The 25,814-nt window shown below is 45.3% G+C and overlaps 3 protein-coding genes across 4 annotated transcripts in view; all 3 read left to right on the top strand.

Annotated features, from left to right (window-relative positions):
• The first annotated feature begins 5,506 nt into the window (after positions 1–5,506).
• Positions 5,507–13,363, top strand: LOC135264135 (uncharacterized). Its single transcript, XM_064352832.1, has 6 exons — positions 5,507–5,697; positions 7,374–7,487; positions 9,377–9,425; positions 10,398–10,459; positions 10,777–10,847; positions 12,469–13,363. The coding sequence occupies exons 1-6, from the start codon at positions 5,694–5,696 to the stop codon at positions 12,841–12,843; spliced, it is 675 nt and encodes a 224-aa protein (XP_064208902.1). The 5' UTR covers positions 5,507–5,693; the 3' UTR covers positions 12,844–13,363.
• A 1,640-nt stretch (positions 13,364–15,003) lies between these two features.
• Positions 15,004–17,314, top strand: timm10b (translocase of inner mitochondrial membrane 10 homolog B (yeast)). 2 transcript variants are annotated; one of them, XM_064352831.1, is made up of 4 exons: positions 15,004–15,294; positions 15,408–15,503; positions 15,992–16,271; positions 16,314–17,314. In XM_064352831.1, the coding sequence occupies exons 1-4, from the start codon at positions 15,265–15,267 to the stop codon at positions 16,910–16,912; spliced, it is 1,005 nt and encodes a 334-aa protein (XP_064208901.1). In that variant the 5' UTR covers positions 15,004–15,264; the 3' UTR covers positions 16,913–17,314. The 2 variants fall into 2 exon arrangements, with proteins under 2 accessions (XP_064208901.1, XP_064208899.1); XM_064352829.1 differs by having other exon boundaries at positions 15,006–15,294; positions 15,992–17,314.
• Positions 17,315–20,023: 2,709 nt separating this feature from the next.
• Positions 20,024–25,814, top strand: part of LOC135264323 (integrin-linked protein kinase-like) — an 18,872-nt gene continuing 13,081 nt past the window's right edge. The window contains exons 1-2 of the mRNA XM_064353186.1: positions 20,024–20,268; positions 23,844–24,173. Of these exons, the coding sequence (XP_064209256.1) occupies positions 24,085–24,173 (89 nt within the window). The 5' untranslated portion in view covers positions 20,024–20,268; positions 23,844–24,084. The remainder of the gene's footprint in view (positions 20,269–23,843; positions 24,174–25,814) is intronic.

The following is a 25,814-nucleotide window of genomic DNA, read 5'->3' as shown; positions in this document are numbered from 1 at the left end:
CTTTTGTCATTAATTCTCTTTTCATATGAATATCGCGCCTTCCACTACGTCTGAAATGTTACACCTGGTTTTGGTATTGACTGCAGTAATATGTGTAAAACTGTGATCGGTTTTCATCCTGTATCTGAAGGGGTTTTTGGTGTGTGCATTTTCGTTAGGATCAAAGCTATCCCTCCCCTCTATTTATTTGCACTGCAGTGGCCATTGACAAACAGTTCAAACAAAAACATGGACGTTTAGTGGGCGGCCATTTTGAGGTGCTACCTGGAGAGGCAGTGGGTGGAGTTATGATGGAGTAAATGACTTTCAGAGCCTGTGATGACTCACACTCCTGCACTGTGACCTTTTTGCATGGAGACGGTGACGGATTGGCCCAGCCGTCGGGAGGACACAGTGAAAAGGTCACGGATTGGCCCAGCCGTCGGGAGGACACAGTGAAAAGGTCACGGATTGGCCCAGCCGTCAGGAGGAGACAGTGAAAAGGTCACGGATTGGCCCAGCCGTCGGGAGGAGACAGTGAAAAGGTCACGGATTGGCCCAGCCGTCGGGAGGAGACAGTGAAAAGGTCACGGATTGGCCCAGCCGTCGGGAGAAGACAGTGAAAAGGTCACGGATTGGCCCAGCCGTCAGGAGGAGACAGTGAAAAGGTCACGGATTGGCCCAGCCGTCGGGAGGAGACAGTGAAAAGGTCACGGATTGGCCCAGCCGTCGGGAGAAGACAGTAAAAAGGTCACGGATTGGCCCAGCCGTCGGGAGAAGACAGTAAAAAGGTCACGGATTGGCCCAGCCGTCGGGAGAAGACAGTAAAAAGGTCACGGATTGGCCCAGCTGTCAGGAGGAGACAGTGAAAAGGTCACGGATTGGCCCAGCTGTCAGGAGGAGACAGTTAAAAGGTCACAGATTGGCCCACTCGTCTGGGGAGGAAAGAAAACGTGTCTGATGGGTTGGAGTGGCATTGTGTGCGGTGAGGGGTGAGGTACGGAAACAGGAAGTTCTGAGGGACTGGGCAGGGCAGACAGGAAGTTCAGAGCATGTGGGAGGATCTGGGAACCCACGTCTAGGATTCCCCCTCCGACCTGCTGTGTGTGTGTGTGTACAGATGAGTATGTGTGTGATTATGTGTGTGTGCGGATGTGTATGTGTGTAAGCGTGTGTGTGTACGGATGTATATGTATGTGTGTCAGAGTGTGTGTACAGATGTGTATCTGTGTAATTATGTGTGTGTGAGAGTGTGTGTGTACGGATGTGTATGTGTGTGCGTGTGTGTGAGTGCACGTGTCTGTGTGTGTGTGTGTGCATATGTGTGAATGTGTGCGAATTGGTGGTTCAGGACTTTTTTTTCCAGGAATCACTCTCACACTCTATGCCTGTACATCAACAGAGCTGGAATCTCCCCCCAAGTCAGAGGTGGAAAGACTTTCCACTCCCTCAAAACACAGAAAGAGAGAAAGAGAGAGGGAGGGAGGAAGATAGAGAGAGAGAGAGCGAGGGAGAGAGAGAGAAAGAGAGAGAGAGAGGGGCTGCAGTCTGCAAAACCGCAGTCAGACAGACAGGATGCAAATATCAGTGCTCCTCACAATGGCTGAGGCCAAGTTCAGCATCCTCTACCACCCAAAGCCAGTCTCAGGTCAGCTGACAGGCAACCACGTCCACTACAGCTTATTCTCAAATTCATATGGTATTTATTGACTTGAGGTCCCCAAGAATAGAACAAGCTTACAGACAGCAGGAAGTGCGCAATGGTCACTCCTTTGGCAAAACAAAGAACCTTCGATTAGCCTTTCACAAACACACATGCACATGGCCTTTTGGGGTCGGTATTTACTGTGACATCACAATGCAACCCAAGCAACATGGCGCAGAACACAATTAGCCCTTCGGTGGCTAGCTAGCTAGCTAGTTTGGCTCACCACCACCACAGTACCATTAGCCCAATGATTTGTTTGACCTGACGCTTTGTATAAAGATGGGAGCACACTGCAGCTATAGAGCCAACTGGCTAAGGGCCGAAGCAAAAACCACTGCGACAAGAATAGAAGCGTCACTGATCAAATGAAAAAGAACAAAAAAAACCACTTTAATTCTGCATGCCCTGCTGATTTTTCATAAAAGGTGTTTTTCTCTTCTTCAGTCAGGCAGTGGATGAACACCCTGATTGGTGGGGAGCTAGCCTGTCAGACATGTGGGTGCCTGACACTTGGAACAATGCAAAGGAAAAAATGAGTCTATTTTAAAGACACGATGCATTTCAAAGTCAACCATGATTTTAAATATACATTTGCGTAATGTATATATGTATATACTAGTTGTTACTTGTCAACATTTATTAAACCGTGTTATTCGTGAATTAGGCCTATGTTAGTGTCTATGTTTGTTCTTCTGACCCTGATGCTTTTTTTTGGGCCTCTCTTTAACCAGGTAGGTTACCTGAGAACTCAGTTCTCTTTCACAGTGACAACCTGGGGAACCAACGTGGGTGGGGAATTTAAGAGGATCATTCAGCCAATCAGAGGTGGGGGATGATTAGGCAGCCAAATTCTCCTTTTTTGGCAGGAATATGGGCAGAAATGGGACACCCCCTACTCTTCTGAAAAGTAGCACGAGACCTTTAATGGCCAGAGTGAGTCAAAACCTCAGTTTAATGTCCCATTCTACAGCTCAGCGTCCCCCATCAGTGCGCTGGGGTTCTATTTGGTCCACGGGGAAAGATCGCCCCCTACTGGTCCACCAACGCCACTTCAAGCCACAATGTGGTCCTCCCAGGAGGCCTCCCATCCCAGTTCTAACCAGTTTCGCACCGGCCAAACTTCAGCAGTTTGAGATGAGGGTGATACAGAGCGGCACACCTGCTGATTTATTTTCTCTCCTATGGAGCAGTACAAATCGCCAGTAAGCTCTGTCACACTCAGCTGGACTGTGGGGCGTATTCCATAACTGTGCACCAGTGAGTTAGCCTTCGGAAGCCTCGATATTTCATACTTGCATTAAAATGACTTATGGATTATTCCTGTTCGTGGCCTCCCTGTTCAGAGTCGTAACCCTACAGCACTATGCCCAATTTAAACCCTCTGAAGTTACACGTCTGCCAAAAACTCTGGGGATGAACTTTGCCAATGGGCCAATGGTCCGTTACGGCTTGAATAGAACCAACGGGATTTTTTAGGACGCCAATCTCACAAACAATCCTTCCCGGATTCTGTATGGACAGAGCGCATCTGCAGTAATGCTTTCCAGTGTTCTTTGATCAAAATTACAGCCCTCTTATCTGTTTCCACTGCGTACCAACGCTGATGCGCGTACAGATTAGCTCCCCCCTCCCCGTAAGAAGCAACTGAAAAGAGTTCGTTAATGAAGAATTTTCACTTTAGCATCCGCAGCGTTTCAGCTTGTGCGCGCTGCTAAGCACCAAGACAAAAAAAAGAGTTTGAAGCCGTTTCCTCCCTTTGGTTACTGTGGCGGCAGAGACAGCGCGAGAGAGTGGAAAAAACAAGATGAAAAAAAAAAGAAAACCGGTATCAGCCATTAATAAAGATAGCGCCGATAAATATAGGCTACCTTCACAGGCGTGTGGCTTTAAGTGTGAGCGCGCTGTGCAGGGGCTTGTAACTGCACAACCAGCATGAATATTGCATACTGTAGTAGCCTATGTGCTTTGAAATATAAAAATGATGCAACAAATCCCCCCAGCTATTAATTCTCAGCCAAAGCTGTGCGTCCAAGGAATAAATGCAAATTAATTTGCAACATTTGCTTGCACGTGCGCGCAGTGCTCCAGACCGCATACAAGTAGGCCTACATTGCTGTCGCATCAAAACGTGTTTTCAATAACTGTATGCCGGGAATTCTTTTCACAACTATTTTGGGGGGCATCACCGAGGGCCACTGTCCATAATGGCGGGAAAAGTGTTTACTAGAACACATGAACAAAGAGTTAAGTTACCTCGCAGACGCGACCACGACGGTATCTCTGACTTTCCCTTGAGACTGGGGGGCGGTCCAAAACCTGCTGGGGCCCACAGCTCGCTTCATGAACGTGAACACATTTGCTACGACCCGCTTGACTAAAATGTATGTAGCCAAGCTAACATGGAAACTGTTTCTGGTAATGAGACCAAAACCTCAGCATTGAACCTCATCCGCTCTTTTAAAATCGCCGCACCTACCCAACTTTTGTTGCTGACTAAACGCGGGTTATTGTCGTGTTAGGTTGAAGTGAGGACATGGATAATGTGTCTGCATCCATTTTATTATTTTATTTTTTATCCCTTATTCGACCAGGAAAATTGTCGTTGAGATTTACATCTCATATTTGCATGGCATACACGGTACACACTATTATAATGACAACATCAACAATGACAATACGCATAAAAAGGTGATAACATTTCAATTGAATAATGTTGCCATATACCATGATTACATTTAATTGGCCCAATTTTATCAAGATTGAATCAGGTACAGTCCTCAGTCATAAAATTAACTAAAACTTTAAAATTTGTTAACATAATCAGAAAAAGTTCTGCCAACTGTCATCACGGTGGGATAACATTCACGCAACGGTGATCAGAGGAATTCAGCAGTTTATGTGAATTTGTGATGCTGACGGTGGTGCGTAGCCTATTTTGTCTCTCCGCAGAAAACGCGCTTTTACTGAAACCGTCTCCGTCCACTTTGTAAATATGCACCGAGGTAAGCTACGTTACAGCATTACAACACTGCATTCACATTACGTGACATTGCATTACATTGCACAGCGTAGCATTTAATTGCATTGCATTCATTTAGCAGGCGTTCTCATCCAGGGTGACTCGCAGTATAATATGGCTCTTGTTTTCGCGTAATTCATTCTCTTTTGCGTACACACTTGGTTCCTTGAGACTGGAGCATTATCAATACAAATAAATAAATAGATTATTATTAATAATAATAATAATAATAATAATAATAATAATAATAATAATAATAACAACAACAATAATAATAATAACAATAACAATAATAAAACAGACTACAGATGATACCATCTGTCTTTAAAGCTATAGCATTGGGTTGCCTGTAAACCATTTTCTTGCAGACAATGGACTGAATGACAGTCGTATTGAATCTAGGTCATAATAAGTAAAAACGAATCTGCGTTTTTCACTTCTACTGCTAATTTAAAGCTAATCTTGGGCCATTCGATAGGCTACTATCGCGTTAAAGGAGCAGCCTACACCTTTTTGTGAAGCAATAATAAATTAAAAACTAGGAAATATGAAATCAGATGTGCCGTACTTTATATTACTACGTGTTCACCAACTAACTTAACACGAACAGTAGGCTTGTAGTAGTTTTGAAACAGAAGTTGATAGATTCATTTTCAGAAACGCTTAAATATGTAATTTCCCTATTCACTTAATAACAGTCATGTACAATTGTTTTTTTCTTTTCTTTTTTTAGATAAATCTTCAACAGATGACTTTGCTAACGTGACAGGTTGCAGCGATGTGGTCGTCCGCCACATTTCCTGTTTGCAACCGAAAAAGACACGAAGAAGTAAAAATAGACTCGGCATGTCAAGTGCCTGAGCAGCCGTAACCAACTCGGAAGGAATATTCGGTCTTCTGCGATGTCCTCGAGCTCGCACGAGACCACGGTCATTTAGATCACCATCGACAGTCGAACATACCTGTTTGCCCGACGCTGAGTCTGAAATGGGTAAGGCCTTTCCCCTGTGTACTGTTTGTTAACTGGCGGTTGACGTCTTCCATGCATGCAAGTTACCAGTCGAAGCAGCTTTAAAAATATATGTTACATTTTAAAAGCTAGGCTTTCAGATTTTTTTATTTATTTAATGTCTTACATTTTTATGAATGGCTCTGCGCATGATTAGGCTGCTCATTGTAACTGGCACCTTAATTTTCGTACTGTTTTTAAGCCGAGGCAGACTTAAAATGAATCTTGATCAGACTTAACGCATGCAGTGGAACTTGCGCAACAGAAGAATTGGGGTATATTAGCAGGTGTTTCGTCGTTGGAGGATCCACTTACAAAACGACATATTTAATCTGGTTCTCGGTATGGTTTCCCATTTTCACTGATACCAAGTCAAAACTTGTTTGCTTACTCAATGGCCTACGATCAGTTATTGATACGACTTCCAAGCGCTTACCTTAAATGACAAATTGGTTGTAGCCTACGATATCCATTTTGATGTAGAGAATAATAGAATGTTATTTTCTTGGTAAGTGGTTGCAGAGATATTATTATTGTGCACGTTAGGATCCACAGTCTAATATTCGATACTGATTCAAATCTAACAGACCTCACAGGAGCCCGGCTGAAATCACGTAGGCTACGCTACTCCCTCACAGAGCTGATTTAACACCGAACATTTTACTGTGTACGTAAACCTACCGCAGGATTCTCCTTTAGAAATGATCTAAATTCACACTACGTGTTTTAGTTAATGAAGTTAGTGCCAAATGGAGACAATTCAATGCGTAGGCCTACGTCGCATCGAATGATGTTAAACGTTTATATTGAGGTGGTAATTCCGATAGCTCTGTTGCAACTTTAAAGTCGTAACACTGAATCAGTCTTCACCTCAAGCAAAGGCTTTTGTGTCTGTATTCTAAAAGCATAATTTTAGTTTTTTTTTTTTTAATGCAAAAAAAATGTGTTTGTGTGTGTGTGTGTGTGTCTGGGTCAAAATCCATCTGCTACATTTTTTTAAATGACAGTTGACAGCAAAGAGATCCAGCCACTTATTATCCACAGTGGACTTGGGCGTAGCTCAGAAATGAAAGATCATTTTATCATTTCCATTTTCAGGCATTTAGCAGACATTCTTTTTTCCAGAATGACTCGTACGCCATACTTATACTTGGCTTAATTATTTGTTGAAGTACAACCAGTTTATTTACACACAAAACAGTTTGCTATTTACTGATCCAGGTTAAGTACCTTTTACAAATGGTATTACCTGCACCTGAGAACCAAACCTGCAACCTCTTTGTGACAAAGCGACTTCTGTTACCATCACACCGGTTATATTTCACTCTCCTCCATAGCTTAGTTCTTAGTCTTGGCACCTCAGAGGTACCTGCGAAGGTTACTACCTCCAGAGGTCAGAGGTCAGAGGTCAGAAGCACGGCTATGGCCACTGCGGGGAACTGGTACCGACCTTCCCCCCTGAAATGTGTGACTGTACTTGCTAATTAATTAACGCATCCAGCTTTGGACCGTGGGAGGAAACCGGAGTACCCTTAGGAAACCTGGACTCGGGCCAACATTCAAACCCAGGACCTTCTTGCCGTGAGGTGACAGTGGTACAGACTGCACTGACATGGATTTAACTGTATTGCTGTTTTTTTAAATTTTTTTTACTGTAGACTGTAATACAGGTATGGCCGTGGCGCTGGCTTTGGTGTCTACCATCTTGGCGATCTCCTTGTGCCTGAATGCTATTCTTTATTCTCTGAGACGGAGAGATGCTCGAAGAGAAGGTGCGTAGAGAATCATCCTGTCATTGCAACATCCTTTGATTGCATGTGTCTAAGAATCATCCTGTCATTGCATGTGCCTAAGATTCATTCTGTCATTGCATGTGCCTAAGATTCATTCGGTCTAGTCAGTCCTATGCATCCACAGTAAATGTGCTGTATGATTTGTTCAAGTATTTTTTTGTTTTTTTACCCATATAACTGGGCAGTCCCAGTAATTCCGGATTCAGTCCCAGTGTGTATATTTTACAAGGAAGTCAGAGCTGAGAAGGCTGCTCAGTTTCGCAATTGCATACATTGACAGACATTTATGATACATACTACAAGCCACAAAAAAAGCAGTTAAAAAAACTAGCACTTCGAACAAGGCATCCCATATCCTTGGCTGAAACCCTTTCAGTGAAATTAAGCTCTCTGATTGGACTGCGTTCTGAAGGTCATTTGAGGTTCAGGGAGGCAGAGAGTGGGGGGCTTTCCTCTGTAGCTTAGTCTTGGTACCTCAGAGGTACCTACGGAGGTTACTACCTCCAGAGGTCAGAGGTCAGAAGCACTGCTGTAGCCCCAGGGGAGAACTGGTACCGACCTCCCCCCCTGAAATGTGTGGCTGTGCTTGCTAAGCTAGCTTGTCATACACACAGGTGAAAATCACAATGAGAACCAGAGCATCACACTGAGAACAACGCGAAGGAAAAACGAGTCCATTTTAAAGATGCGGTGCATTTCAACGTCAGCTCTGATTTAAAACATATATTACTTGTTTTGTTTTTTTTAACAGAAATGATACACACTGTTACTGGTCAGCATTCATTAAACAGAGTTATTCACGAATTAGTTAGGCCTAGGTTTGTCTATGTTTGGGTAACACAGTGGGACAATATGTACTCTGTAAGAGTTAATTTAACACTGGGCTTTTTGCTGCGTGGTTAAACTGTAATGCAATGTAGGTCAATGTTGAATGGAAACAATTCGCTGCAGACTACAGTAGATGATAGTGTATACTTTAGTATGCTGGTGCTCCTTGGACATGTAATTTGTCTGGTAAGAGTGAGGGCACCACATGTATGTATAGCAACACTGTGCCTCTGTGTCTTATGGTGGACACCCCCAAATATTTTTTGGGGCGATCTCTGTCAGCGTGGCAGGACCTTACATTAAAAAAAACAAAAAAAAAACCCGTTGGGGAACACGGGTGAATGTAAGCGTAGGTGCGCTGGTTAATTTTTTGCTTTTCGTCATAGAAGTCCGGGCGGGCGCGCGTGAATAAATCACACAACGCGGAACGCTTAGCGGGCCGTTCGAATGCTGTACGATTCGATTTAAATGTATCGGTTAAAACGTTTCAGTTTGATTTAAATTAAAAATGTAAAAATTCAGTAGAATTGCTCAGCTGCTGTGTACTCCCCGTTCGGGACATGCGGTTGTCATTTTTCTGCATTTTGTAGCTACATACCTCCTTTATTGTGGGATTTGACCCATCTTTTGGAAACTGCACACTTAAGCATGACCTCAGGAGTGTATTCTTCCGTAGCGGACAGGGCCATCTTCTGCATTTCAAAATTCAATTTTGTCTTATTTTTTTGTTGTTGGTTGTTTTTTTCAGTAGTGTGTAGCTTATTTTACTCACAGACAAGGGTTTATAAACTCTTGGTCACTCCAAAAATATCCACCTGAATTACGTCTAAATATTTCTGAAGTTATTTAACAAATTAGCAGGCTAATGTCCTTATCTGAAGAGTAACATATGATTCCTATTTATTTCTTCCTTAAAGTAACTGTTGTGGGTAACTGTCCTTTGACAGATGCACTTAGGAAAATGGACTGTACAGAAAAAACAAGCACATTTTAAGGCGCACATTTAAAACCGACACAAAACTGCTTTTCACTTTTTATAGCCGTTGAAGAGTACCCGTGCCCTGAACCCGAGGCCTACCACATGGACAGGTAAGTCTTTTACCCCCCTGTTTTACTCCATGTCTGTTTTAATTGTTCGTTTAGTCCATATACTTGTATGCGTTACAGATCTTGCGTTTCATTTTGTTTTTGGTCTGTGCGTTTGCATTTCGTAACGTGCACTAGCACTGTGTTCGCATTCTCGGCGGACGCACACTGACAGCCCTGTAGTTAAATTCTGATTGATCTATCTTGCCTCTTTTGAGTTGAGAGGCCTTAAGGCTTCTTCAGATCATCTTCAATCGAGGGTTACGAATTGGGGAGTTACAGTGTCGCCGAAACATTCACCGTGAAGATGTAAGCGCGAACGGAATTCTGACGGCAAACTGATTTTAGCGATCCAGACCGAATTCTTGTTTAGCGTTCAACTGAGCAGAGCCTGGATTCAGCCTAGTATGAAAGTTAGCAGTGGTTGAGCGCTGTTGTTTTTTAAAAAAATGTTAGTTACCGACTGGTTGTAGCTTTTACTGAATTGTCGCTTAAAAATCGGGAGATTATTGGCTCAGTGTTGGCTCGAAGGGAAAGCATGTGAACAAAAATTAAAAAAGGACAGAACGAGCGCTTATTCTGTGATGTGGTATGCTGTTCAGCGTAGCCTACTGGACTGTAGCCCGGAAAGCTGTGGGTTTGGACCGAAGGCTTTGTTCGCTTTTATTGTTGACACTGTTAACCATGAAGCGCCGTCCCTCACCTCAGTGACCGCTTCAAGCCTGCGCGTGGACTGCACTCTGGACGTGCTGCGGCACCAAACCGCCGTCGGAAAAATGACAGGCTATCGACCAAATTTATACTCCTTTGACATAAAATGAAAATGACAGTAGATGACGATGCCTGGTTGAGCGGAAGTGAGTCGTCAGAGCAGAGAAGTGTGCCCAGAAGGATTGTGGGGGAAATCGTGCTTGTCAGTTGCGCGGTCTGCATCAGTGAATGCCTGCGTGATATTGTTTTTTGTTTGTTTTACAGTCCTGAGGTCACGTTGGATCAAGAGAACCCCATATATGGCAACATAAACCCAGACAGGACAGGTGAGTATCCGCCCCCCCCCCCCCCCTCACGCAGGTGTGACATCTGGCTGATTTGGCAAAACAAATAAGACACATTGCACGAGTGGTGAATGTTTCCAAGTTTTGATGATAATTATAGAATAATATTTTTTCCCTTGTTCTAATGAATTTGTTTTGGAAAATATTTTAAGGTTGGTTGTTCTTGTTTTGTAGACAGTAGCATATGTAGTGTGTACCGTCAAGTGGCCTGTTGGAGACAGAAAGAAAAATCTACTTTGAAAAAACCTTTGGGTTGTTCACCACACGCACGTTGACGCTTGTTTGTTTGTTCTGTGCAGGTGCTGGGGGGGCTGGCGGGGGAGGGGAGGTTTTCTACGAACACATGACCACACGCTCCAGGGAGGAGAAGGTAAACTGCTTTCACCTCTCCCTTTCTCTTTCTCCTTCTCTCTTTGTCTCCCTCTCTCTCTCTCTCTCTCTCTCTCTCTCTCTCTCTCTCCTCGCATGGTGTCTCATGACACCTGAAAGGCTGTTGGCGGTGAAAGCTTGGCGGATCAAACATGGCCGATCATCCTTTAGGCATTTGACCCAGGTTCTGTGGGCGAAAGAGGGAGCATGAGGACATATTTCAGGTTGTAGCATCAGATGTCGCCCAATGAATAGTCTAATGCAGGCAGCCAAACATAGCCAAATGTAGACTATATAGCCGAATGTGGACTACACAGTGAAATGTGGACTGCATAGCCGAATGTGGACTACATATTGAAATGTGGACAGCGCTGACGTAAGGCTGTGTGGTCGAGCGATGCGCCGTATTGGCGGCAGGACCTCACACCGCCCCCCTACCGCCCCCCTACCGCCCCTCACACCTTCAGCCGCTGCAGAGAGCAGGGCACCCAGAGATGAAAGGGGGGGAAGCCACATTGGTCAAGTGATCCGACCGCAGTGATTAAATATAAACCCTGACTTACAGGTCACTGCTATCTCCCACACACGCACACACTCTCTCTCACACACACACACACACACTCTCACTGCTATCTCACAGACACACACACACACACACACAGACTCACACACACACTCACATACACACACACTCTCACTGCTATCTCACAGACACACACACACACACTCTGTCTCACACACACACACACACACACACACACACACACACTCTCACTGCTATCTCACAGACACACACACACACACAGACTCACATACACACTCACATACACACACACACTCTCTCTCACACACACACACACACTCTCACTGCTATCTCACAGACACACACACTCACATACACACACACACTCTCTATCTCACACACACACTCTCACACACACATACACACACATACAAAAATGTTTCAATTTCATTTTTTGGAAAAATTCATGTTTGGAAATATCAAATTTGCTCTTTTCTACTGACACACTAATGCAGAAAACAAAAAATGAACATCTAAGACCAAATATATACTATATATTATATTTAAAAATCTAGGGTGCCTAAGACTTTTGCACAGTACTGTACATATATACACACATACACATACACTATACACACACGTATATACACATGCACACACATACACACTTGAATGAATGAACATACTTGCACTTTAGTTGATGTCAGCAAGTTGATACATTTTATTCAGTTCAGTTCTATTCAAATCATTTCAGTTCAGTTCAGTTCAATTCAATTCAATCCAGTGCAGTTCAATTTGGTTTTATTTGTGCAGTGCTTTTTACTGTGGGAATACAAAATGAAATGGGGTAAAAAAAATCAGCCTTGAAAAAAAGGGGACCCCCAAAAAGTGAGCAGTTGAGGCAGAAAAATAACTCCCCAGCGGGAAGAAAAACGATCAGACGGTGGTGAGAATAAAACTCCCTGGTGGGAAAGGTTTCACGCATAAGTAACCAATCATCAGTATGACTGTTTAGTGGCCTAAATGAAGAAGTGGATTCTGATTGGGGAGCGAATTTCGGTTATAGAACACTTTGTACCCCCTCCTTTCCCCTCTCCAGCCCCCACAGCAGGACGTGTCCTACGCCTCCCTGGACCTGGTGGTGGGTCAGAAGCGGAGGAAGAAGCACAGGAACAAGCAGAACCCCAGACCGGGCCAGAGCCGGGCGGAGCACCCGTCCCAGCTGGACTTCCTGGAGGTGGAGGCGGAGGTGGAGGCGGAGCCCGGCATGCCGTGCCGGAACAGCAGCCCCATGATCTCCCGCAACAGCATCTACCTGAATAGCCACCAGGTGGCGATGGAGAGCGAGGAGCTGGAGAGGAGGCTGGAGAGGGAGAGGGAGGGTCTGATGGATTTTGACAACGTGCATGACGACCCCACTCGCTTCTTCACTAGGGCCAATCAGAGCCAGGCTTTTGACACTGATAGTAGGTAACCCGTGACAACAGTCTCCACCCCCTGATGCTTTGTGTCTCTTGAGCACCCGGAGAAGGGGAGTACAGTTTGTGAGTTTGGCTTCCCTGCAGTCTGCTTGGTTCTAGAAAGTCTGAGCCAGCATTGTGATGTCATAGGTCATTGGTTGATCCAGCTTAAATCGTATGTGGAGCAGCACCTGCACCAGATCTTGATACTTCTGAAGAAATCCATTAGTTTATTTATTATTAAATACATTCCAGAAGTTGGGTGAGATCACTTATCTCAAATATATGTAGTCCTTTTGTGTGGAGTAGGTATGTTTTCATTATTTTTACACTTACATATCTTTCATGTTATAATTCTTCCTGCAGTACACTGTATATTTATTTTTTTATGCATTTAGCAGACCCTCTTATCCAGAGCGACTTACACAGGTTACATTCTTTACATACAAAGCAGTGTAGAAATGTGTCTGTGTTAGTGTGCACTGTACTGTACACAAGTCTGAGGTTTCTATTAATCTGGTCATGTGACCTCGCCAGACATAATTCAGCCTTGCCTGCTATGTGTGCCACTGTGAGAATGGCGTCTGTGTGGTGACTGGTAGCTGAGTTTATGAGAACACACGGTACAAATGTGGGAGAAAAAACAGCCCTTCGGCTTGACTTTGTGTTTGCCAAACAGAGACAAACCCCCTGCAGTACCTCTGCTCAAACTTCCTGTTAGAGACTGGAACAAGTGAAAAACACAACCTCAAACACTCAACTTCCGGCAAACAACTGCTTTTTTGATTCAATGTAATTTTTTTTTTTTTTGGGGGGGGGGGGGTGTATGTGTATGTGCTACATTGTGGTTCTTTGTTTGTTAGGTATTATTTTCAGAAAGATATGGTGAGATTATCCAGCTTTGTCAGAGCTTTAGTTTAAATTGTCTCTTGAAACTGGAGTTTGAATGTACCCCTAAAAATGACAGAGAGACATGGGAAATTTCAGAACAGTTTTTCATTGTATCAACGGTTCAACAGTAGAACATTATCATTTTTACATTTTCCCATTGCGCTCTTATTGTTAAATCATTATTTATAAGTGTGACTGATATAAAAATGTCAGGTATTTCTCTTTTGAAATTATTTCTTTAATTCAGAGAGGACCTGCAACACACTATGCAACATAAATTGCCTCGTGTTTGTTGCTGTTTTTCATATATATGCATTGAGATACCAGCACAATGATTCTCACCAGTTGGGATTCTGTGTACTTCATTTGCCTTTCCAGGTGGTACTGTCTAAATTGTAAATTATTTGTGTCTGTTATATGTTTATGTTTTATGCTGAATCTCCTGTGATTCGGTAGCGATATGCTAACATTCCCGAATGTTATATTGCTTATTAATGTTATATTGCTTGAATGTTAGCATATTGCTAACATTCCCGACTTCAGGATTCCTGCTTGCAAGAATTTGGACACGTGTTCAAGTATCTAATGACTATTCCCGCCGTGGCAACTCGTTATTTAACTTTAATCAAACGTCTGCTTTTGACAAAAATCAGGTTAGATTGATGCAGCTGAATTCACACCGTGATGTCGTGTTATACTCTTGTGTGATGTTGTATGATGAAGTGTGTTTGTGTTGTACAAGAATAAAAAGAATTTAAAAAAATGCATTTTTATTGTAAAAAGTGTGCTTGTCAGTTTATACATATTTTAAAAGTTTTGAGCATTGAGCACTACTTTTTGTCAATGGCTACCATAAGTTTTTTTTTTTAAATCAATTAAACGTCTGAAAACAGTATTGTTCGCTTAAGACCTTAAAATAATATTGGATAAGGGTTACTTAGTGCTGTCATTGCATTTTCAATATCAGGGGCTAATTGACTCCAAAATTAAGCCGTGTAGCACGAGGCTAAAGGAAGGTTTGTTACTTCAGTATTGTGTATTTTATTATCAGAACTATGCGGCTGTTCCCAAAAGGAACTTAACATGCGGTGGCTCGGTAAACATCCTAATCCAGTGGTTTGCATGACATGTAACTAATCTAAGTTGTGTCGAAGAAAGGCTTTGTCAAGTAAATAAAGTAGGCGATATAAGAATGATAGCAGGACGAGTATCCGTTTTAGACTCAAATACGTGAACAGGTATGGACCACGGAGAAGCACTGTCGGACTTCTGCCAGGACTGGCCATGTACGTCACGAATGATGTCATAAAAGTAGGCGGGCGTTTAAGGAAAACATGGCTGCGCCTATGTGAAAGTCACGTCGCCTGTATGTCTGTGGTCTAAAAGTCATAAAAAATCAGCCAGAAAAGTATTATTTATACTCAAATGTTGTTGTGCTAAACGAGGCGAAAGCGAATTTAGTTATTCAGCTGCCTTTTGCGTGGTGATATTTCGAAATCCCTGTCTAGACCGTTTCGAATTGTGATATACCAGCACTCCCCAGAATGGAACAAGACCAGCAACAACTACGAAATGTAAGTTTGGTCATAACGTTCTAACTGTAGAAGCAATGTGTACCCGTAGCTACGTAAATTAACTACTATTTTGTGTGTATGGATTTATTCTGTTTTCTTGATCCGGTCTGCAGCTCCGGGATTTCCTCCTCGTGTACAATCGAATGACAGAGATCTGCTTCCAGCGATGCACAAGCAACCTTAACTACAGGAATCTCACGATGGATGAGGTAAAATGAAACTATAAAAATAACAAACAAACGTATTTCGCCATGTTCCCGACTGCGATCAGATTCACTGACTGGCGCATATAGCTCTTATGTAGTTTTGTCTTGACTGTAATGAATGCCTCGTGCTTGTTGGGGAATACGGCCTCGTGCCTTGCGGTTTCATCATACAGCACGGGTGGTTGTTCCGTGTCATGTCGCGATAAAACAATGAACCTTTTAATTATATACAGTTTTTTTCGACGGCAGCGTAGCCTAACACCCTATGGCATTAGTGTATGTAGGTTAGTAAACCATTGCTAGCGCGGAAGTATGCGGTTTGACTGGGACACACCTTTTATTTTGCTTTAAGGGAGGGGTCAGCTTAACGGAACTGGCTGTAATAACAGAAAATTCTCATTTTGAGGGATTCAATGTTTCTGCACCACCGATGACCTTCGTCAGCCATGTTTCTTTTTCTAATTTTTGACAAACGCGTTCCCCTCTCGTAGGAGCGTTGCGTGGACAGCTGCGCCGGCAAACTGATCCGCTCCAACCACCGCCTGATGGGCACTTACGTCCAGCTGATGCCCGGAATCGTGCAGCGACGTCTGGAAGAGATGGAGGCCAAGGCCGGGGAGATGGCCAAATCGGCAGAGGCCGGCGCCGCCGTGGAGACCGTACCCACGGCAACGGCGGCATTGCCTGAAGGGACTGTGGCGGAGTCGCCGTCAGCATTTGCTTCAACCTCAGTGGGGCTAGTAGGAGAGATTCCGCCAATTACAGCGCCCCCTGCTGGTGGGGTAACAGATATTACACCTGTTATAGCGCCACCTACTGGTGGACTAACAGTAGATATTCCATCAGTTATAGCACCACCTGGTGGTGGTGCAACAGTAGATATTCCATCAATTATAGCGCCACCTACTGGTGGACTAACAGTAGATATTCCATCAGTTATAGCACCACCTGGTGGTGGTGCAACAGTAGATATTCCATCAATTATAGCGCCACCTACTGGTGGACTAACAGTCGATATTCCATCAGTTATAGCACCACCTAGTGGTGGTGCAACAGTAGATATTCCATCAATTATAGCACCACCTACTGGTGGAGTAATGGTAGATATTCCGCCAGTTTTGGCGCCACCTACAGCCCTGGAAACGGTACAGCTTCCGCCAACTCTGTCACAAGCGCCTGGAGAACCAGCAGCAGTGGCGGTACCTGCGTTTTCGGCGAAACCGCGGCTGTCTGAGACGCTGAGGACCCTGCCGGACCTGGCCACCGCCCCGCCCCCAGTCCCGCCACCGGAGAAGCTCCCTCTGCCGCCGCGGGTCGATCCGCCAAGTGCGCCGGGCGGCGCCCAGTCCTCGCCGAATCTCGGCTCGGCGTCGTCCCGTCACGATTCTCCAGCTCAGCCGCCAAGCGAGTGATGGGGAGACCGCGTAGGACCACGCGGTGCCGAAGAGACGCCCTCGCTTGGGCGGCAGTGTAGCGTAACGGGCGAGGGAGTTGGTCTTGTAAACGAAAGGTCGCAGGTTCAATTCCTGAGGAAGGACACTGCCGTTGTACGCTTGAGCAAAGGACTTAACCTGCATTGATTCAGTGCATGTTCAGCGGTATAAATGGATGCAGTGTATAAATGCGGTGTAAAAAGTTGTATAAGTCGCTTGGGATAAGCGCGTATGCTAAACGCCTGTAATGTGATACAGGGAGTACTGGTCAGGAAGCTAACACTGCTGCAGCTGGGACTCAAAGCCATTCTACCTGGAAATGCTCGCCGGAATGTGCACTCTTTTCTCTTTTTTTAATTAAAAGACAACATGTATTATTAACCGTTTCAGACAATCTTTCCCCCTCATAATCACTATAATTACTATAATGGGTAGCATTTATGTATTGCTTTGCTCATACTAAGCACAAATGCTTCAGAGCAAAGGCGGCAGGCAGCCTTGCTCAACCCCTGTCAGTGTGTAGTACCCACCTGGGTGATGTTATTGGGAGTTTGAATAGAGCTCTTACCTACAGAGAGCGATGGTCCAGCGGACGGGTGGGGGTAGGGGGTGCGTCTGTGAGGTCACGATTTTGAGGGTCTAGTGTGATGTCATCCGCCCCTGTGGTTGAGCACCAGCCTCAGGATTTCTCTGCAGCCTCGACTGGGCGGGGCTACAGTGTGCCTGTCCGTCACTCACTGGATGGAACCAATCATTGCCGTGTTTCTGGGGCAGGGAGAGGCAAGGCCTTTGATTGGTTCAAACAAGTAAGCGATTGTGCTGCAGCACGCTGTACTTCCCGTCTGTTATGGGCTTGGTGAATTTCCCTCTGCTGTGACGAGGCCTGTCATTTTGATTGACGAAATCTCTTGCACCAGCTCAGAGGCCAGTGCATCAGAGGCTATGTGTTCCACTCCTGTTTAACATTTCAAACCCCACCTGAAGCTGTTAACGTTACTCTCTCACTCACACACTGCAGAAGAGTTAAGGTGCGTCAGCCAATTGCAACCTGGCTGTCTAACCATGTGACTTACGTATGTTGGGGGTTTTCCACCTGACCCACGGACCGCCTACCCAGGTTCATCAATACATTCCTAAATCTATATATAGTCATTGCATACCAAGTCTGACCCGGGACCCCCTACGGTGCCTTTAAGGACCCCCCAGGGGTCCATGGACCACTGCCCCCCCCCCCCCCCCTGGTGGAAACCATAGACATTTGTTAATGAATTCTTGGCCATGTAAACTGTTGCAATGTTACAATTTAAGAGAAATGACTGATTTGGTTTCCTCCAATCAAAATGGAAAGGGGTGTGGCCACCAAAATACAAGGCAGAGGAACAGTCCCCCCACAATAATCTCAGGATCCAGGGTCTATGCATTCACATATTTTGGAAGTTCTGCCATTGGGTTTGGAATTTATGCAAATTTGCATGGGGAACTTTAGACAACCTTAAAAATTCAACTGAATTAATTTTTTCTCCAGTGAATAAAGTGGCTTTTTAAGAGTTGTTGCTGTAAATCTGACTATATTGTAAACTGAAATTAATAAATTCTTACTGGAAAAACATACTAGTCTACAGAGGACATTGTGAAGGACAACGGTGAGCCCTTGTTTTTGACCTTCCAATCAGAATTATTTAAATGTCTTTACACCTATGAGCCACTGGGGGGCAGAAGACATCAGTCTCGCCATTGTTGCGGCGTCGTTTCAGTCGGATTTTTTTGTGACCATACACACTTAAGGTACTAAAGATTTACACACCCCGTATGATGCTTCTAGGTTAAGAGTATAACAAAACGGTTTGTGGACATAATTTGTGATTGCGCGTTTTTGTAAAATGGTTTAATGTACCCTTGAGCAAGGTACTTAAGCATGTTCAAAACCGTGTTAATGGATACAATGTATGTATGAAAGTTGGCGCCGATAAGGCTTTAAATCTGTAATGGTTTAATGTATGCAACATCACTTGTGTCACACTGCATACTTATGGGCTCAAATTAGTGCCAAAACTGTCCAACTGCAAAACCACCCCGATTGTGCAGCCTGGCCTGGACCAGAAATCACCGAGGATCTGTGAGAGAGGATAAAGATTTGTGAGATTTCTTCTCAAAACTGAAGAGAAAAGCTGTCTTCGCCAATCTAGGGCTTGCCCACATATGGAAATAAGTCTCGTACTTGAATGACTTTTGAAATTAAACTGTTTAATTAGTCTAACTCGCTGTACTAGCCTGATCTGGTGCTTTAAACCTTCGGCCAATCTTAATTATGTGACATGCATTATCTGTCAAGTGTATTTGGCTTGAATTTAAACTGAAATGGGTCTATCACTGTTCTCTTATAGGTTATAGGTTTTCATAATTTCCGTTTATTTCCGCATTTATATGTCTCTAAACATCAATACAGCCAGCCCCCAAACTTTTAAAAGTCATGTTTTTAATACTGTTCTGTTTGTAAACTACTTCTAGCGGGAGTGCTCGTACACTTTGCTCCCGAACAGGCACGTGCTGGATGTGCATGTGCATAACATAATCTCCCGATGGTTAATTGGATCCGCGGCAGCTGTCAGGCAGGGAACCAACAATTTCACTGCAATATATCCTGTTAAAACAAGTCCAAACTACTGATATAATTCTTAGCTGTTGACATAGTCATTACTTCATTTCATAATATAGGCTATGTCAAAATGAAACGTGTTTTCGCTATGCAGTAACTAGCCCATTTGTCACGAGGTAAAGGCAGATAATATCTATGCCGTTTTATTGCCGTAGGATATACATTTTCCCTGGCAAAATATTGCTGAGCGAGCTAATCCAGGCTACATAACTAATGTGGCTATGTAGCCTATTACCTTCTTCTTGAAATGTATTCATTTTTTTAATCCTAAAAAATTAATTATAATGAATTTGTTTTTCTCGCCTTGTGGGCTACCTTGAATCTTGAATCATTTAAGCCTGTTAACTTCAACACTGTAACTTGAAAATCGTTTCAAATAGGGCCTGTGATATCTTTAAAAAATGTACCCGCAGGGGGTGTAATTCGCCGACATTTTCTGCCACACTGGACGAATTCACGGCTCGCGCAAAATATTCCGCCCGCAGGGGGGTGCAGCGCTGCCGACCTGGACCGGGACGGACAGGCTACACTCGCTCGCACACTACACGTCAGAGGGGTATTTTTTGTGTGGAACGAGGGTGTGGCGGTGTGGATATCGGGACAGTTCGTAGTCTTTCGCTTTTCCAGGCTTTTTTTTAAAGGGGATAATATCGCTAAGCGGCTGTACTCGAACCGGCAGGTAATTCATTTCTTTTTACTGCACGCTTTCTTGATGAATGCTTAGTTTTCTACTGTCTTGCCACAAGCTTGCTATTTTTTTGGCAGATCTGTTCCTTGGGAAACGTAGCCAGCTAGCTGGCTAATGTTACAGGCATATTTAGTTGGCTAACTATAGCAAGAAAGCTGCTAGCTGACTGCGTCCGGTTCAGTGAAGACTGTAGCCCCGACCGAACGCCCAAGAGAGAGAGGATAAACTTAGCTGGCTAACTAATTTTAGCTTACCCCAGTCAGCTGCTTCTCCCAGAAAAGCCCTATTAAAAAGACCCGAGTTTGCTTTTTTGAGGAAAAAAAGCTAATCGGTAGTGGCAGTGTAATGCACATCTCCCTTCTAGTCTGTGGATAATGTTAAATACAGCGAGCTAATGTCTGCTAACCAATGACTTCACTCACTGGCCAACTAGTTGCTGTACTTCCTAACCTCTCGCTGGGAAGACCGAAAATATATCGATAACTAGCCAGTTGGTCGGCTATTGCTACTTAGTTCGACATTTGAAAACTTTCATTGGTTACACTTAAGCCGGTCGCCAGATAGAATAGCTGACTGATTTAACGCACTATAAAGTTGGCCGTCGTCTAGCTCGCGTTAACTTGGCGAATACAGATTTAGTTAACTTCGAATGGAAGTGAGGTCATTCAAATTCACAGGGAAGATTATTGCTTTTAATTGTTATTACTAGATAACTGTAAACAGTAAGACCTTACTGTTTAATTAGGCCTACCTCTTTCTCTTTGTAACGTTTTGACTTTATAACTGGTTACGCTGCTGGCTGTGTTTTCTTAGTTGGTAACTAACATGAAATGATGACGCCAGAGTGTCTGCTAAGGAATCAGGCACTGTAGTTTATTAATTTGAGGTTTTCATTATTCGCCCCTCTGTTGCAATACTGTGGTTAGCTATATTTAAAAAAAGTCATACTGACTGAATCAGTTCCCGTTTCTATTTTTATACTTTTTTATACTGTACATTCGGCTATAGCCTACTTGTGCATAACGCACGTCTACGCGTTGCACCAGTAAACGCTATTCAGTAACTTTGATTGGTGGGTAACGAAACATTTCATTCAATTTCCCCTGTCAGACAGTACGAGTACGTGGTACTAAAAGCCAAGTCTTATTTAAAAATAAGAAAAACTCTCATGAAGCCAGCGGTTGTCATATTGCCAGTGACGCGGAATCCGTCGAAGCCGCAAGACTAAGCGATTTGTCAGGAATGCGCTGCAAACCAGCTTCAGAAAAACCAGAAGGTGAGGGAGGGGGGCTTTGCAGTTCTGTGTGAAATTTGGGTGGTGTGTGTCGCTCTCTGTTGATATATGACGGCTTGCTGTCAGGGAGACGAAATAGGGTCTCGCTGCGTTGCGGGCAGTCGGTGTGTAAATAACCTTGTGTAGTGGGGCTTCTGTTAGGTTCGTCCCATATGACTTAGCAGGCTAAATCAAATAAGTCCAGACTCCAGAATGTTGCCTTTTTCTCTTGTGGAACTGACTTAAATCCACCCCTTGGCATTGTGCTGTTGGTTTCGAGTTGCTGTAAGAGCTTGTGTGTTTGTACCACACTGAAATCTTCTCATCTGATTGCAAAGGGAGTTGGTTGCCACACTGAGCTGTACCTGGAGTTTGAGGTTTCATTTACACACCTTGAAGCACGCCCAAACTCCACCCTGGGCTACTCACCACAGGTTCACTGTGGAAATGTGCAAAGTTCATTCAGAGACTTATACTATAGATTGGTGGTGGTGCATAAAGTGTTTCTGCAGTAATTTACTGCATTCATGTGAGAAACATCTATGTATGCAGAGAGATCCATGAGAGTTGGTGCAGATAAGTGGTGGGTGTTGACCTTGCTTGCTAACTAATTGTGAAATGTACTCACATAGTGTAACCACATCCTGTGTCTACTAGACTTTGTTGTATGTTCGTGTTTCCTAAGCCATCCTGCTGACAAATGTTGTATAATTATAGTAAATTAATAGTTTGATCAAAGGGAATTTTTACCACTGATGCTGCTGGAAGCAATCTGGGGTCCGCTGTACTGGCAGACATTTACATTCAGGCATTATAACAGACGCCTTTATCCAGAACAACTTACACAGCTCACTTTTTTCACTGTGAAAATGTCTAGTTGGGCGTTTATTAAAGCAGTTCAGGTTAAGCACCTTTGAGCAGTACTCTGCTGGGGAATCAAACCTGCAATCTCTGAACTGTGAGCCCGGGTCCCTAACACACATTATAAAACGGGTCGTTTCAATCCTGGATGCTGATTGGCTGTTATTGTAAATCAGTAACAGTTATTCAAACAGCCTGCTTGTGAACAGTATCGCACATGTGCACTAACCGTTACCTGCGAGAAAAAAAAAACCTAACAAAATAAATAGTATTGTGTTATTAATTTTCTCTACACATTGTGACTGTTCTATAAAAGTGGTACAGCACTGGAGGCCGTGCTGTATCGTGAGCACGGTCACGTCTGCAGGGGGGTTGCCAGCTCTCTGCTTCGCGCCGTGCGGTATCGGCGGCACAGCTTCGGCCTCTCGTGCCGTATCGCCGTGGCGACCAGGAATGGAGCAGGCGGTGGAATGCGCGCTATGAGCCGCGTAGCGCACGCCAGGCGCGCGCTGGAGCGGGGCCACGAACGCGGCGGGACGGCACGGGGGGCCTCGGCCCGGCGCCTGAGCGCTGCAGCACCGGCCCAAACATGGCCACGCAGACACCGGGCCCGTGCGCGGGGGCGCGGCATCAGCAGCAGGGGGGCGGCTGGCCGTCCCAGGGTAGCGCAGAGAGACTTTCGGGCAATAAAAATGTCAGAATGATTACGCACAATTGAAAAAAAAAAAAAAAGCATATTTTTGCCAATATTCAGAACTAGATACGCCTGGCGAACGATATTTGGAAATTCTTGGGCACCTGCTGGAAGCAGGCTGTGATCCTGCTCTTCCTCCCGTCCCGCAGAGCAATGTGCGGGAGTGCGTTCCCCCCGTCCCGTGGGAAGAGGGGGGCGGTCCCACGCGGGTGGTGGGAGGGGCCAGAGCAGAGAGAGCGTTTCCGATGCCCGGTCCGCTCTGCTTCCTCGTCCCGCCCACTGTAGTCCGCGCGTGGGACGGACGCTTCAGGGAGTTGAATAAGGGCACAGCCAGGTGCTCTGCCTCCTTACATGGAGACTCTGACTCTGACTGGACTGGGCTGGACAAAGGTCTGTATGGGAAACTCATTTATAACAGAGAGCTACCATGAGCTACCATGGAACAGACATTTTGTAGCATCGCTACTGAACAGAAGCATTATCTTGTGTTCATGTGCGCCTCCTCTGAGTACACCGGGTTCCTCCCACACTGAAACACAAGCCTGCCAGGTTAGGTACACTCCGGCCGTTGCCCTTGACCAAGGGACTGGCCACAGAGCTGGAGCTGGTGCTGCACTGTGGCTGCCCACTGCTCCTAAGTAACTAGGATGGGTCAAGTGCAGAGGACAACTTACCCCACAGGGTCAATAAAGTGTAACTTAACTGTTTATTCGTGCTCTTCTCTGGTCTGTTGTACAGGAGTGTGATGAGAGGAGGCACAGCGCCCCCTGTCTTCCTGTAGCTGAGTGGCACTCAGCACCCCTTCAGCGTTCGGGGGGTACAGATCCCCCCCCAAAACCTTTGTGAGATTCCAGACTGGTCCCCTGTACTGCCCTCTGCTCTGGCCCTTCCCCCCCCCACTGACCGTACCCAGCAGAGCGAGGCCCAGGACGAAGAGGAAGAGGAAGAGTGAGAGGAAGAGGAGGGGGGAGGAGGCGTCATGGACGACATCTTCACCCAGTGCCGGGAGGGCAACGCTGTGGCCGTTCGTCTGTGGCTGGACAACACGGAGAACGACCTCAACCAGGGGTGAGCGAGAGAGCGAGCGAGCGAAAATCATAATCTACCTTTGAATGTGCCCCCAAACCTTGATTACCTTCACAAGACCCAGAGTGCCTGTTTGAACACTTACTGCACACACTGGTCTCATTTGTGTAGGAGTTTATACGTGATGCTGTAGAGGTAGTTTGTGTAGCGGCATTCCGGAGTGCGGCATTCCGGAGTGTGGCATTCCGGTTATGAGCGACGTTCCAGATTGGGATGTGTTGAAATTTCGGGAAACCTGCAGGATCATGCACAGAGGTGTTGCGTCATCCTGACGTCCTCGTCTCTGTTGGGAAATGAGTCCGCCTCTCTTTTGCTGATGTGAACATCAGCAGCACCAGCCAGGGCTTGTCGCAGTCTAAGGGAGAAGATTTAAAGCGCTTATGAAAGCTTAGACACTCAGCGGCTCTCCAGGACCAGAGCTGGGGACCCCAGCAGGATTAGGGTTTGGGGACCCCAGCAGGACCAGGGTTTGGGGGCCCCAGCAGGTTCAGGGTTTGGGGACCCCTACAGGTTCAGGGTTTGGGGACCCCAGCAGGATTAGTGTTTGGGGACCCCAGCAGGTTCAGGGTTTGGGGACCCCAGCAGGATTAGGGTTTGGGGACCCCAGCAGGTTCAGGGTTTGGGGGTCCCACCAGGACCAGTATTGGGGACCCCAGCAGGATTAGGGTTTGGGGACCCCAGCAGGATTTGGTTTGGGGACCCCAGCAGGTTCAGGGTTTGGGGACCCCAGCAGGATTAGGGTTTGGGGACCCCAGCAGGTTCAGGGTTTGGGGACCCCAGCAGGTTCAGGGTTTGGGGACCCCAGCAGGTTCAGGGTTGGCTGCCTCTGGTTTCAGCAGATGAATGACTCCAGACTGAGGCGGCAGCAGCACACAGATGAGCCTTTAAAAGAACCCAGACTCCCCTCCCCTTTCCGTCCAGTACGAGGAGCGCGGTGTATTTTACACGGGTGACACTTTTATCAGGGCTGGCTGACGGGTCTGGAAGCGGTTTGGGAGCGTTTGGGAACAGCGTGTGTCCCCCTCGCCCCGTTCCCCTCTGCACTCAGCTGGGTAATCTTGGCCCCAAATGCCCTGGAGCTCCTGGTTAAGAGCCTGGTGCAGTTCAGGAGACTGCAAAAAGATACTGCAGCCTGGCTCTCTGTTTGGGTGTGTGTGTGTGTGTGTGTGTGTGTGTGTGTGTGTGTGCGTGTGTGTGTGTGCGTGCGTGTGTGTGTGTGTGTGTGTGTCTGTCTGTGTGTGTGTGATTTTGCCTCATACTTAATACATTTGGATTTGGAATAAAAAAACTAATACGATACAAAAAGCAGAGTTTTATTTAATGGCATTTACATGCGTTTCTTTTTTTTGTTTGTTGGCAGCTGACTGAGAGGTGTTAACTTGCTAACAGGTGTTAGCAGGCATTTTCACACACTGTTCACACATAAAAGAGCAGTGAGTGTCTGGTCTGGGGTTTAGCCTTTTGTTTTCATCTGTGGAGACTGCAGTTGGTGTCAGCGGTATACACCATCATGCTTTGAATACGTGCTCTGTTACCACTGACGGTTTACGTTTCCTCAATTATGCACCACACTAATTGTGGATTTGTGAATAGGGTGCCATCTGCTGTCCGGGAGGTATAATA

Source organism: Anguilla rostrata, chromosome 9 (genome assembly GCF_018555375.3).
Source record: "Anguilla rostrata isolate EN2019 chromosome 9, ASM1855537v3, whole genome shotgun sequence".
Classification (NCBI taxonomy): domain Eukaryota; kingdom Metazoa; phylum Chordata; class Actinopteri; order Anguilliformes; family Anguillidae; genus Anguilla; species Anguilla rostrata.
Note: the sequence above shows the minus strand (reverse complement) of the source record. Positions and strands in the feature narration are given on the sequence as shown.